This window comes from Monodelphis domestica, chromosome 2 (genome assembly GCF_027887165.1).
Source record: "Monodelphis domestica isolate mMonDom1 chromosome 2, mMonDom1.pri, whole genome shotgun sequence".
Taxonomy (NCBI): domain Eukaryota; kingdom Metazoa; phylum Chordata; class Mammalia; order Didelphimorphia; family Didelphidae; genus Monodelphis; species Monodelphis domestica.
In genome coordinates, this window is record NC_077228.1 from 393,406,731 (window position 1) to 393,420,029 (window position 13,299).

Below are 13,299 nucleotides of genomic sequence, written 5' to 3' on the forward strand. Positions count from 1 at the left end.
GAGGGGTTAATGATATTACTTGCAGCCCCTTCTGCTTGGAGTTGTGAAAGTTAAAGATTTCATACAAATGTCGATTATTACCTTGGTTAGTACTAAATTAAACAGTTCCAACTATAATAGCATTGAAGGAACTTAACTCCTCCCACCTTGGATTCATCTCCAACAGATACTAAAAAAATATGTATCAATATGAAATCTCATCTACACACCAAGTCACTCCCCTAAGCTTCTAGCACACAAAGGGTGGGGAAGAAGGGAGAACGAGTAACGGATAGTCAATCCTCCCTTGCCGACAGGCTATGACTTTTTATTGCAAGTGGCCTGCTGGCGAGCAGAAGGATGCAGGTGCAGGCTTAAAGTTGGGGAAGGAATTTGTGAATTCCTCTTAAAATTCCTGGTCCTCTGGAGAGGTATTGTGTGTGTATGTGTGTGTTGGGAGTGAGAGGGGTGGGGTGGGGGGGAGGAAGGGGCTCTGTGCCAGAGTGAGTGCGTATGTTGCAGCAGGAGCAGTGCTGGGCAAGGAGAGTTGGGCTTAGTAGGATTCTTGTTTTAGAAGCAGCAGTTGCCAGCAGCAGAAGCAGAAGCAGGAGCCCAGCCTGACAGAAGCAGGAGCCCAGCCTGACGCAAACCTGCCAGCAAGTAGCAGCGCCCCGAACACGAGGCAGGCGCCCCGGCGCGCGCGGTCGCAGCTGCCTCTCCACCCCAGAAGCCCCGGGCTGGCCCAGGAGAGGGAGCACAAAGGCAGGCGGCTGCAGCGGCGGCACAGAGCGGACCATTCCATCTCTGGTGCCACAGATGCGCGGTTCGTTCCCAGCGCCCCACCTGCGAGCGCGCCTGGTTGGTCTGAGAGAGGACTGGTGGAGGAAGAGACGGCAGCATCAGCATCAGCAGCAGTAGCATCAGCATCCTTAGTCCTGCTCTTCGCGCGCCCCTCCCCCGCCCTCTTCGCCTCCCACCCGCTGTCTCCGAGAGGCAGCAGGGCTACGAGGGAACCCATCGAGGGTAATATGTCCCCGCGGCGACTCCTCCCGAGCGTGTCCTTGGCCCTGGGTTCGGCGTCTCAGCTCCTCCTTGTTTCTTCTGCTCCCGCCGCTGCCACTTCTCTCTTTAGCTCTCTCCATCTCCATCCCTGCCGCTGCCACTGTTCCTGATGGATGCCGGGGAGTGCTGCATTGCTTAAGCGCTTTTCCCTCACCTCCCCTTTCGCTGGTAGGGTAGGGGCCCCAGTTGCTGCTCTTTCGCCTCTCTTAATTTTGGAGTGTTTATTGACTAGCAGGAGACATTTTCATTTTCTTTCTCCCTTCATTCCTTTTCTTCTTTCCCCTCCACCCTGAGACGATGTAGATTCACTGGGGAAAGATCCCACCTAGGCGGGAGTGGGGCTAGGAGCCTTAGATAAAAGGCTGTAAGAAGAGGAGGGAGGAGAGGAGGCGGTGGAGGGGGAGCCCACGCTGCTGCTGCTGCCACCGCCACCTCCACCAAAAATTTTGCTGGTACCATATGAGATCACTGTATACCAAAGGGAAAGAGGACGACAGCCAGCGTTACCCGAATCCCTCTACTTGGATCAAAGGGATTTTAAAAACAAACCTATAGCTCGCCTTTTTTTTTTCTAATTTGTAAATTAAGTAATGACAAAAAGATGCATCTTTGAATCAGCAAAAAGATAAGTAAGCTCCCTCCTCCTCCTCTTTTCTTTTCTTTTCTTTCTTTTTTTTTTCCTCCAAAGATTCTCTCTCCCCGCCCCGGAACTCTGCTGAAGAGCCACTTTATTATTAATCAGAATTCCCATCTTTATCCTGGGCTCTTCCTTCAGTGGGGACTGCAGCACCATCAGGGTATTGGGTCTGAGATGTGCATGAGGGTTGTTTTTATTATATCTTAGAAGAGAGAGGGAGACAGTAGCAAGACCCCAGGAGCTCTTTAGGGGTAGTGGAAGAGAGCAGAAGAGTGCTGGGAACCACAGGGGGACACTTCCCCCAAAGAGAAGGAAGCAGGAGTGGGACGTTTTTCTTTGGAGAGGGGGAGTGGAGTGTGGTGGGAGATAGGTAGGAGCAACAGGGTACCACATCTGATACGAAACAAATTATTTCCTGTAAAGGAAAGGGAGGCAGCCCTAGTAGTAGCAGCCAGGATCCAAAGGGTTGGGGTGTGTGGCAGAGGCCAGACTGGTCAACAAGGAACACGAAGAGACAAGGAATTGGAGCACAATGACTCATTTACAAGCAGGTCTATCTCCAGAGACACTGGAAAAAGCCCGGCTGGAGCTGAATGAGAACCCAGACACTTTGCACCAGGACATTCAGGAGGTGCGGGATATGGTCATTACCAGGCCAGATATTGGTTTTCTTCGAACTGATGATGCCTTCATCTTACGCTTCCTGCGGGCCAGGAAGTTTCATCACTTTGAAGCTTTCCGCCTCCTGGCCCAGTACTTTGAATACAGACAGCAGAATCTGGACATGTTTAAAAGCTTTAAGGCTACTGACCCTGGCATCAAGCAGGCTTTGAAGGATGGCTTCCCTGGAGGATTAGCCAATCTTGACCACTATGGCAGGAAGATCCTAGTCCTCTTTGCAGCCAACTGGGACCAGAGCAGGTAAATCTTCAATCCAGCCCTTGCTTTAGGCCAACTTTTGCAAGGGAGCTGGGAGGAATTGTTTTACTAACACCTTTCCCAGGATTTAAATTGAGCAGAGTACTTAGGTTCTTAAATCTGATAACTTTTTTATGTGGCCACCAGATGCTAGGGTTAACCCAGGTAAAATGCTTTCAGAAGTCACAGGGAGAAAGAGAGAAAATTTCTTTTCTAATTCAATTTAATAAACACTTATTAAGAACCCACTATCTGCAGAGCACTATAGCAAGGAGGCGGGGTGAGGGGGAAAGAGGAAAGATAAAACATTTAGATAAAATATGATGCCTGCCCTGACTTGATTATTAGCCAGTCCCTATTGGTCTATATGATTAAAATATAAACATTTGTTTTCAAAAACAACTGATTTTTCAGCAAGAGCTGTGTGCGTGTGTGCATCTGTATTAGTAATAGGTGGCAGTTTGCTCTTGTAGTATTGTGTCAAAGTAAACTCTGTAATTGTTTCTTAGCTAAGCATGGTGACAGATATTTACCTGAAGAAAGAAAATCAAGAGTCAAGATATATTGGGTGTTGGGGGATGGGGGACAGTGAAGCATGGCTGGGAAAAAAGCTATTTTAGTATAAAAAATTTCTGCTCATATCTGTATCATATATATCAAAGTTTTGTATTAGAATAATAATCCTTAAATGACAGGAGTTACTCTTTTCCAGTTTTTTTTTTAAATGAGGAAAGAAAGCTTGCATAACCATATGGCTGAGAGTTAGCCAAGTTGGATCATAGAGGAGTGGCTACCCTTATCCCTCTCTTCCATTTCACAGCCTCCTAAGAAAGTTTATTAGGCTATCAGGAAATGAGAATAGAAACATACTTTTGCTTCCTTACTCTCTGCCTCTAAAAATGTCCTTAAAGAGGTTCCTACATATCTTGCATGCTTAAGTATTTTTGCTTTTAAGGAAATATTCAGACAGATGTAGGTAGTTTCATTACTTGGGGACATAAATGCTAAGTGATGTATAGATGAAAGGATACTATGATGAGTGTCACTTCAATAAAATGTACCTTTTGAAGGTGAAGGGTGCCTTAAAAATATTGAGAAGAAAGCTTGATTGGCATGCTTATTCCTATGTCTGTCACTAATATTAAACAAAAAAATGTGCTTCCTGTCCAATGATATTGTTCAGAGTGTTGGGGAAAAAAGTGGAAAATATTCAGATGAGTTCATGAGGAAATTGCTTTAGATATCTGTGTATTAAAAATAGAGATATGTCATCACACCATTTAGATTTTGATGCTAGCCAAAAGAATGCAAACCATTTCTTTTCTAATGTCTTGTTCCAGGTCAAAAATATGTGAAATTTTTTAAAAGGTTATTGTACTAGTTAGTACCAGTTAAGGTTCAAAGTTGAATGTAGGACTTGAAACTGTCCAGCACTCTTATTTATAATTTTTTATTTTAAAAAATTGCATTTTAATAGGTACTTTGATCTCTCTTTGGAACTTTTATGGGAAATCTTTTTCATATTTACTGAGTTCTTATAGATAATTCTTGTTAGTCTTGAAATTTTAAAATATAAACATTTGTTTTCAAGAACAACTGATTTTTCAGCAAGAGGTGTGTGTCAAGATGTGGCTCTTGTTGTTTTGTGTCAAAGTAAACTCTGTTTCTTAGATAAACATGGTGACAGATAACTACCTGAAGAATGAAAATCAAGAGTCAAGATATATTGGGTGGTTGGTGGGGTGAGGTGTGGGGGGGTACTGTGAAGCATGGCTTGGAAAGTGATTTTAGTATAAAGAATTTCTGCTCAAGTATAAGGTACACAAATATCAAAGTTTTATATTAGGATGAGGATCCTTAGATGACAGGAATTACTCTTTAGTTTTTATGAGGAAAGGAAACTTAAAACTGTCTATTTGATACCCTGTTTTGAATTCAATTTCTCTTTCAAAAGTGACATAACTATACTTGAAGTGAATTGTGGAATATTTGAGTCATAAATTGGACAAATCAAAATGTAAAAGATTTATTAAAAAAGAAATTAATATTTTATGTACCAGTTTTAAGTGAATGTGAGTTTTATTTAGCTATAGGAAATCATGAACTATGAAAAATTTTAATTTTAAACACAACATGATGTGAGCTGTAGACAGTATTCTAAAGGGATCTCATTCACACTGATGCAAATACACATTATTTTCAATTAGAATCAGTTAATATTCATCTTCTGATTTGTAGACTAGTCTGAGATTGCATTATGGTTTAGTACAAAGGGCAAGGGACCTAGAATCAGTATAGCTAGATTGCAGTTTTATCCCTGCTATTGACTAGCTTTGTGACCCTGGGTAGGTTGCTTAACTTCTTGGTGTTTCAGTTTGCTCATGAGTTGTGTATAAATTATCTTCAAGAGCCCTCCGAAGTCAAGATTTCTATGAACATAGTTTCAGCTTTAAATGGGAAAGTGGAAACCCTGAAACTCTTCAAAAAGTTGTATTTTGTTCATTTTTTTCATTTGTTTAAATGAAAAGGACATTGAAATATAATTGTCAACATATAGATTTATTTTGGATGATGGAAAGTGATATATTAATTGATGTGAATTTTGGCTTCGTCAAATTAACCAAATATGTTAATACTTTTTATTTCAGTGAAGATAGATTATAAATTAATTATATAAAATTGGAAATTTCACTTGGCAAAGCTTTTTTTGAGGACTGATTATATGAAAAGGAAGTATTAGGCCCTCTTGAATTTTAGTATTGGAAGAGACCTGAATTCTAAGTAAGAAAAAACAACTTTAGAATAATCAAGAAGGTCCAGGATATTAAGTTAAGTTAGTGTGTCATATTAGATATTAGATCATAGATCTTGCATTGGAAGAGATCGTAGATGTCATCATTTTATAGATACAGAATTTAAAAGTCAAAGAAATCATAGAATCATAGCTCATACATAGATCTAGGGTGGGAAGGGACCTTAGAGGTTACTTAGCTCCATCTCCTCATTATTTGGAAAACAAACCTGGAATGTGAAAAAGGGAAGTGAAGTGAGTTTCCCAAATAACACAGTAATAAGTGATTGAACTAGAATTTAAATTCATGTAGTCCAACTCCATGTTCTGCTCATTTTACTATACCATACTGTCTCAGTTTTATCTATAAGAGAGACATGATTAAAACTGATTTGCATAGTTTTACACACACACAAAATTTCCCCTTCCCTCTGTTTCACATGTAGATCTACTTAGAAGAGGTGAAATCAATCAGTGGGCAGGCTTATTTTAGGGGACTGCATGTATAGAGAAACTAATTCACTTAAACACTTGTACCCTAGACAGGTTTCTTTTGTAATCTTGGGACTGTGAAGAACACCTGCCTGCTCTTCAGTCCATGTCATTCTCATCACCAGGCTATTTCATCAGCTCTGACTTTTATCCCCTTTTCCGGTCTATTGCACCTGACCCCTTAGACATTTACTGTGGTCTTCAGTCTTAAAGTTTCAGTGAGTCTACTGAATGCTCAATACTTCAAACTCAAGTTTCCAGTCTTTCCCCTACATTTTCCTGCCTTCCCTCCCCAAAGTCTTTGCTTTCCTAATATGGTTTCAACTCACCTGAAAAATCCTGTTCTCTGCTCCTCTCTCTCCTCACTCCTTACCTGTCCAATAATATCCAAGACTTATGAAACTAGTCAATCCTTGATCATGAATCTCTTACCTTGACCAAGGATAAAGTCAGTATGCTGGTTAGACATTAGGAGCTCTCTTTAGAGTAGCTTTCATGAGTGTCTTTAAGTTATTAGAAAGTTGGCTATGGATGGTGTGGATGATTTACTGAGGGATAATCCAGAAGCAGGAGTGGAAGAAATGATACTTCTCCTCCCCTGCCTTACTTCACCCTCTATAATGTATTGCTTTCACTCTTTGTTATGCTTTCTAAGAGATTTGTCAAACCGGATTAATTGAAGAATTGACCTTCTCAATGGGTTAGAAATGGTGACTTATGTTTCTTTTGTATTCTACAAAGCTCCTAATACTGTGCCTGCAATAAGCTCAATAAGAACTGGTTGAATTCAGTTGGGTGGTTACCTATGAGTAGGTAGTTAGTTGACACTTATTTTCTTAAATTTTAGATTTGGGGGATTGTCTGGTGTAACTGCATAAGAGACTGCTGGACAAAAGTAAACATGGGGGAGAGGATATCAATCATTCATAAATGAAATAGAATAATGCAAAACCTAATCCAGTTATTGTAAAATACTGGCATGCTTCCAGAGACACTGGAGCATACATTTGTTGATTTTTCTCCCCCACCCAAGCATACCAGAGTAAAAGTACAATATTCAAACCTCCCACCCCAAAGAACTGGAATGTTCAAAGGCATTCCTGTCAAAATGCCTTACTGTGTGTACTCTGAGGGCTCCCCCCTCCTTTTGCTAAAAGGAACAGGCACATATGATTTATTGAGCAAGCTGTTACTTGGAATAGATCAATACCATTTTTGCTTCTTTATTTTAGATTGTCTAACATAATTTTTAAACACAAGAAAAAGACTGAAGAATGAAAAACAATTTGTCTGACTTAATGTCATTCTACCAAGGTGTAATAACTCTCATATTATTGTACATAATATTTAAATAAATATATACATATATATTTATGTAGTGAGATTGACTTTATAAACTCTGAATAACAGCATGTAATTGAGTTTAAATAGTCAGATATCTAGTGAGTTGCCTACTGTATGCAAGGCACTGAATATATGTTGTAGATATTTGTTGGTATTGTTGCTCACTTTTCCACTTTCATCCTTTTCCTCTTTCCTGGCCAGAATCTGTGTCTAAAGTCTCACTGATAGCTTGCCTTAATCTAGATTGATTATGATATTTGCTTCATCTACTTTTTGTCCTTTTGGTCAGCTAAGGTTTTCACTTTCCTTGGTCATCTCTCCTAATTTCAGGGTGGCTTTGGTCTCTTTTTCATTCTCTAGCCCAATTAAACTTTTCTCTCTCATTCTATCTGCAATTGAGTTTATTAAAGGGCTTGTTCTTTCCTCCTTTACCATGCTTTGGGTATGAATAAGGTCTTTCCCTTTTATGACTATATATGCATATATGAATGTAAACGTATAGACACACACATCTACATGTATGGGTACACACACAATTTCCAGTTTCTTCTCCTAATTGATCAGTTTTATTAAAGATTTAAGGTGGAAAAAGATATCACGAAATTAGCGAAGAGAAATAAAAAGAACATCTAAGAAAACATGGAAGCATCAAGAATAGGTAGAGTAGTAACTGGAGAAACGAAATCAATTCCAAGGGCCTTTAATTGAATTACACTATAATATGCCTCATGCAGTTAGATGACAGTGAATAGAGAGCTGGTCCTGGAGTCAGGAAGACCCAAGTTCAAATTTGGCCTCAGGCACTGGTTGTGTGACCCAGGGCAAGTTATTTAATCCTTTTTGCCTCAGTTTCCTCATCGATAAAATGTGCTGAAGAAGTAAATGACAAACCACTCCACTATCTTAGGTAAGAAAACTTCATAATGGTTCATAAAGAATTGTACACAATTGAAAAACAACTGAATAGAAAAAATAAAACAATACATATATCTAGTATACAGATTCTTAAGTTTTTCTCCTTGAAACATTTATATAGAGTAAAAATCTGACATATTATCTCTAGTTTGTAAACAAAGGAATAAAATTTATCCCCCTTACCAAAATCATAAGTGGTTTCCATTTTACTATACTATTCCCCAATTTGTGCTTGAGCAATATATTATTCTATTTAAGTGATATTCTGTTCAGCCAGGCTATATTTAGGATGGATTATCAATTTGCAAAGAAGTTGAAATATAAATGTAATGACATATTATAGGTTATAAATTAATATAGTAAAATATTTAAGATGTTATGGTTACATAATGAGAATGAGAAACAACCATGTCCCCCAATAGTATCCTCAAGAGAAATTAAGGAAGATCTGCATAGTTGTCTAGAACCCTTTGACAATATTATGGGAAGAAGTGGACAAAATTTATACAGTATAAATAGGCATGTAAAATCTTCATTGTTAGAAAGAATAACTATATGAGTAGTTACATATCTGTGTATACTAATGTAAACTAAGTGAAAAATAAATCCTTGACATCCACTTATTCATATCTCTTTCCTGTAGAAATTAGGATATAATTTTAAAAAATCAATTGCTAGAACTTTCTGGGAACTTGAATTTTGTTTTAACTAGAATTGACTGAAACATTAGGATCAATTTTTTCTTTTTAAGGATATGACAACAAAAACTCCAGTTTTAAAAAGAATTATCAACAAATAAAAACTTACCTGAATTATAGTCATTATCCTCTTTTTTAAAGTTTTGCTGAGAGATATACTAAGAAAGGATTGAAAGAGAATCAGGCAGTCATTTGGACAGCTAAGGGGTAAAAAGGAAAAAAAGTTGGAATAATAACAGAAAAGTAAAAGTTTTTTTAAAGTTTTTGTTTTGTTTTCTATGGGAGGAAGGGAATTGACTTTCTAGGTTTTCTAAATGATTCAAATACTTTTTTTCAAATGTCTACTTTGTCAGAAACAGATGGAAAGGAACTTGTAATTAAAAGTTTAGGAATTTTTTTCCACCAAGACATGGGGAATAGGGGGACAATCTCTATATATGTATAGATCTTAGAGTAGGTTGAGACAGGAATTGAAAGTCACCTGGGCCTCCATTCCAGTGCATCTGCCAGACTTCTTCTGAATTCTTCTTTTTAGCAAATACATTGGGGACAACTGCTTTTCAAAACTTTGCAGCTCATTCCCATACTTGACCCTTTAGTTCATTCCATGAAGAAAAAGGAAAAGAAAAAAGAAGTCTAGTAAGTGTCCCAAGAGTTATTCTTAGGATTCTGGAATAAATTCCTGAAAAAAAAATAGGATCATTGCTTTAAAAAGTGATACTGTTGGGGTCTGTTGCTAGCACTTGAAAGGGCTTTTCAGAATCATTAGACAAACCAATTGATGCTGAAAGCAATAGGCACCCAAGGTAGCAGAGACTATAAGAGGAACAAAGGCAGAATATAACCCCTCATCTAGAGTGGCAATCAGCATCTCTAAACTAGGGCAGAAGCTAACACCTATGAACTAGGGTTCTCCTCCAATCCTCACTAGAGACCAAAGCTCACAACTCCAGGGTAGGATAGGGAAGAGCAGGTAAGGGATGTTATGTACAAATTTTATTATATATATATATATATATATATACATATATATAATATAATAATAAATTATTAATTAAATTAAATTATTATATAAATTATATATTTATATATATATATATATATATATATATACACATGCATGTGTGTGTATGTGTGTATACACAAACAATTAATTGGGAGTAGTTTCTGAAGGAAGGACTGGAAGGATGGAAAATAGTTCCTTAAAGAATATGGAACTTTAGCTGAATTTTAAAAGAAGCTAGGGAAGCTAGGAGATAGAGATGAGGAAGGAAGATTTGGGAAACAGTCAGTGAAAATGCTCAGACAGGAGATGGAGTGTCCTGTATAAGAAACAACAAAAAGGATAGTGGTATTGGGATTGCAGAATACATTATGAAGGGCAGTAAGATATGAGAAGATTGTAAAAGTAGGCAAAGTTTCGAAGGGCTTCAAAAGCAAAACTGGATGTTTTCAGGAAACCTCAGGGACAATGAGTTCAAATACTGGCAGGAGAAGTGAGTTAGTCTTGGTCTAATGTGTGTCTGCTTCTAAAATTTAGTGCTCTTGCTATGGCTCTGGAGTCCATCTTCCTTGCATATTTCAGGGCAGTTCAGGGATCATAGTAGCTAAAGTGTTTTGATAGAGAAGAAGGATCTCAATTGTCAAGTCAGTTCTGAATGGTCTTCCATATCAAATATCACAGGCAGGCAGGGATCATCATATGTGGAAATTTTCAAGAACAGAAGAACTCAAATATTGGGGAACTGGGCAAGGATCCAAGAAAAGAGATAGGAAAAGAGGAAAGATGTACAAAGTAGGAAGAGGGCACATGGCTAGAACATAAGTTATCTTGGTGGATGATGGAGAAAGACTAGACCCTGACAAAACAAAGGTTTTTCAGGATTACAATAGAAACTCTATCAAAAAATTTATAAAACAGCTTATGGAACTCTTAAAATCATTAGTATTGGCTTTCTGTGGACCATTATTTAGCATTTGTTAGAGTCAGAAACTTTCCAGGTTCATATTGAATACTCACAGAGCAAACAGAAGACTGTTAGATCATTGATTTATAGCTAGAAGGGAACTTAGAGGCCCTTTGGTCCAACCCCCTCATTTTATAGATGAGGAAACCAAGGCCCTGGGAGGTTAAGTACTTTGCTCAAGGTCATATGCACGACAAGCATTACAGGTAGACCTGGAGCCCAATGTCTCTGACTCCATAGCAAATACCTTTTCCTTTGAACAATACTGTCTCCCCACAAAGAGTCTATTGATCAAGACTTACCAAGATACAGTTAACCATCAAAGGAAGATGAATAATGTTTTAAGGTAGTTTGAAATATGTAGTATGGAACTTAGTGACTAATATTCCCCCTGGAAATAATAGACTAAACAATTTAGGGATGATATTAGTTCTTTAAGTCCCATGGGCATACGTGTCTGTGTCTGTGTGTATATTTAAACCCTTACCTTCTATCTTAGTGTCAATTCTAAGACAAAAGAGAGGCAAGTACCAGACAGTCAGGTGAAGTGACTTGCCCAGGATCACATGGCTGAGATGTATCAGAAGTCAGATTTGAGCCCAAGTCCTCCTGATTCCAAAATAATTGAATTATTCTACTGGTTCTTGTTGCTGGATCTTTATGGCACCAATCAACAAATTGGAAGAATGAAATAGTCAAAGATGATTTTCATTATAAGCATTTTATTTCCCACCTTCTCTGAGGCATGAACTTAGTCTCTGGTCTCAAAGAGTTTACAGTTTGTGAGAAGAGATGTGAAGTGTGAATTACAGTGCAAGACAAAAGCACCATATGCATCACAAGGCAGTGTGGTGCTAAGGATGCCATGCAAGTGATGTCACTAAGAAAATGGCTGAGATGAAGGAAGAGAAATTAATATGTTTGATTCAAGGACATTTAGGCAAAGAGGGATGCCAGCATAACTAGAATCAAGACCAAGATGACCTGGTTTCAAGTCTAGCCTCTGACACATATTGGCCTGGCTCTGGCAAATTACATAGCCTTGAAATGCTCTAGGCAACTCTGTAAGGATGTTAATTTCAAAGAGCTGATTTGGATTGTATAGGATGTTTTCTCAAAAATTCTCCATACCATTGGTCTGATTCTGTCTTCTTCTAGACAAACAAAAACCTCAAATCCATTATTGAAGTATAGTCAGTTTTCCTTCTGCCATTGAAGACAGTGAATTGTTTTTATGGACAGTCCCCAACTTGCATGAGGACAGCATAATTTTAAATATGATTAAAGCATCTGTGGTTTAATCACCACAGATATTCCCTAAGTGACAGAAATTCCAATTTCATTACAACTTCATACATAGTCTTTGAGTATTTCTGTGCCCGAAGAATTAATCATTTTGTGGATAAGTATCTCCAGACTTTGTGAGTTGGGGAAGAAGGGAAGAGAACAAATATTCATTAAACACCTACCGTGTGTCTGAAACACTTCTAAGCATTTTACAAGTATTTTTTTTGAACCTTATACCAATTCTAGAAGATTAGGGGCTATTATTATCCCATTTTACAGTTCAGAAACCTTAGGTAGGCAGAAGTTAGTGACTTTCCATTGTGGTCACTGTGTAATGACCTGCCCAGGATCACACATACTTGGTAAATGTCTGAGGTAGATTTGAACTTAAGATTGCTTTGCCTTTATGCTCAGAATTGGTCCTTAGACTGTAAACATGCACTCTATTGACAAGGTTACAATGAAAGTCTTTTCAGCTTATTATGACTTTAAAGGACTTGTGCTCTGTCAACATAGACTGTGAGAACCTAAGGGTCAACTTTCATGTCATGAGCTTTAGTAGCACTATTTCTATTAGTGGGGTATAGGTTTCAATATAACATTAAAAATGCTCTGTATTTGACAGTTTCCTTACCTGGGAGTTCTCCATACCAATGAAAATACAGATCCAGTCCTAATCACTGACCCCTTTGAAAAAAAAACACTTTAATGTTTCCCCAAAATTAACTTGCTCATCCTTTCTTATGGCACAGTAATATTTCATGACAATTAAATACCACAATTTGTTTAGCCATTCCCCAATTGATGGGATGAAGAGTGAAATGAGCAGAACCAAGAGAACATTATATACAACAGGAAGACTTGTCTATGTCCACCTCCAGAAAAAGAACTTATAAGTAGAAATAAATAAGATGATTTATATGTACATATATCTTTTTGTCAAATGATGTCTTCTTTAATGGTGCAAGGGGCAGAGGGAATTAACTGGCTATTTTAATCTAACAAACAAATTAATTAATTCTTTTTTAAAATTTCCCCTAAAGTTCTTTTCTTAAGAATTATGGTGACCTTAAAAATTACAATTGAGAAGACTGTGAATTCTCAAAGGTCACAAAAGCTGAGTAAGTGCTTTGTCAGGGCCTGATAACTGAAAAATTCTTTGAGTCTGAGACAGATTGCAGACATCCATCCCCTGAGGACTAATCTAGG

General features: G+C 38.0%; 1 protein-coding gene across 1 annotated transcript in view; it reads left to right on the plus strand.

Moving 5' to 3' along the window:
- The first annotated feature begins 557 nt into the window (after positions 1–557).
- The window catches only part of CLVS2 (clavesin 2), a 99,588-nt gene continuing 86,846 nt past the window's right edge, over positions 558–13,299 (plus strand). Inside the window, exon 1 of the mRNA XM_001369589.4 lies at positions 558–2,599. Within this exon, the coding sequence (XP_001369626.1) occupies positions 2,211–2,599 (389 nt within the window). The 5' untranslated portion in view covers positions 558–2,210. The remainder of the gene's footprint in view (positions 2,600–13,299) is intronic.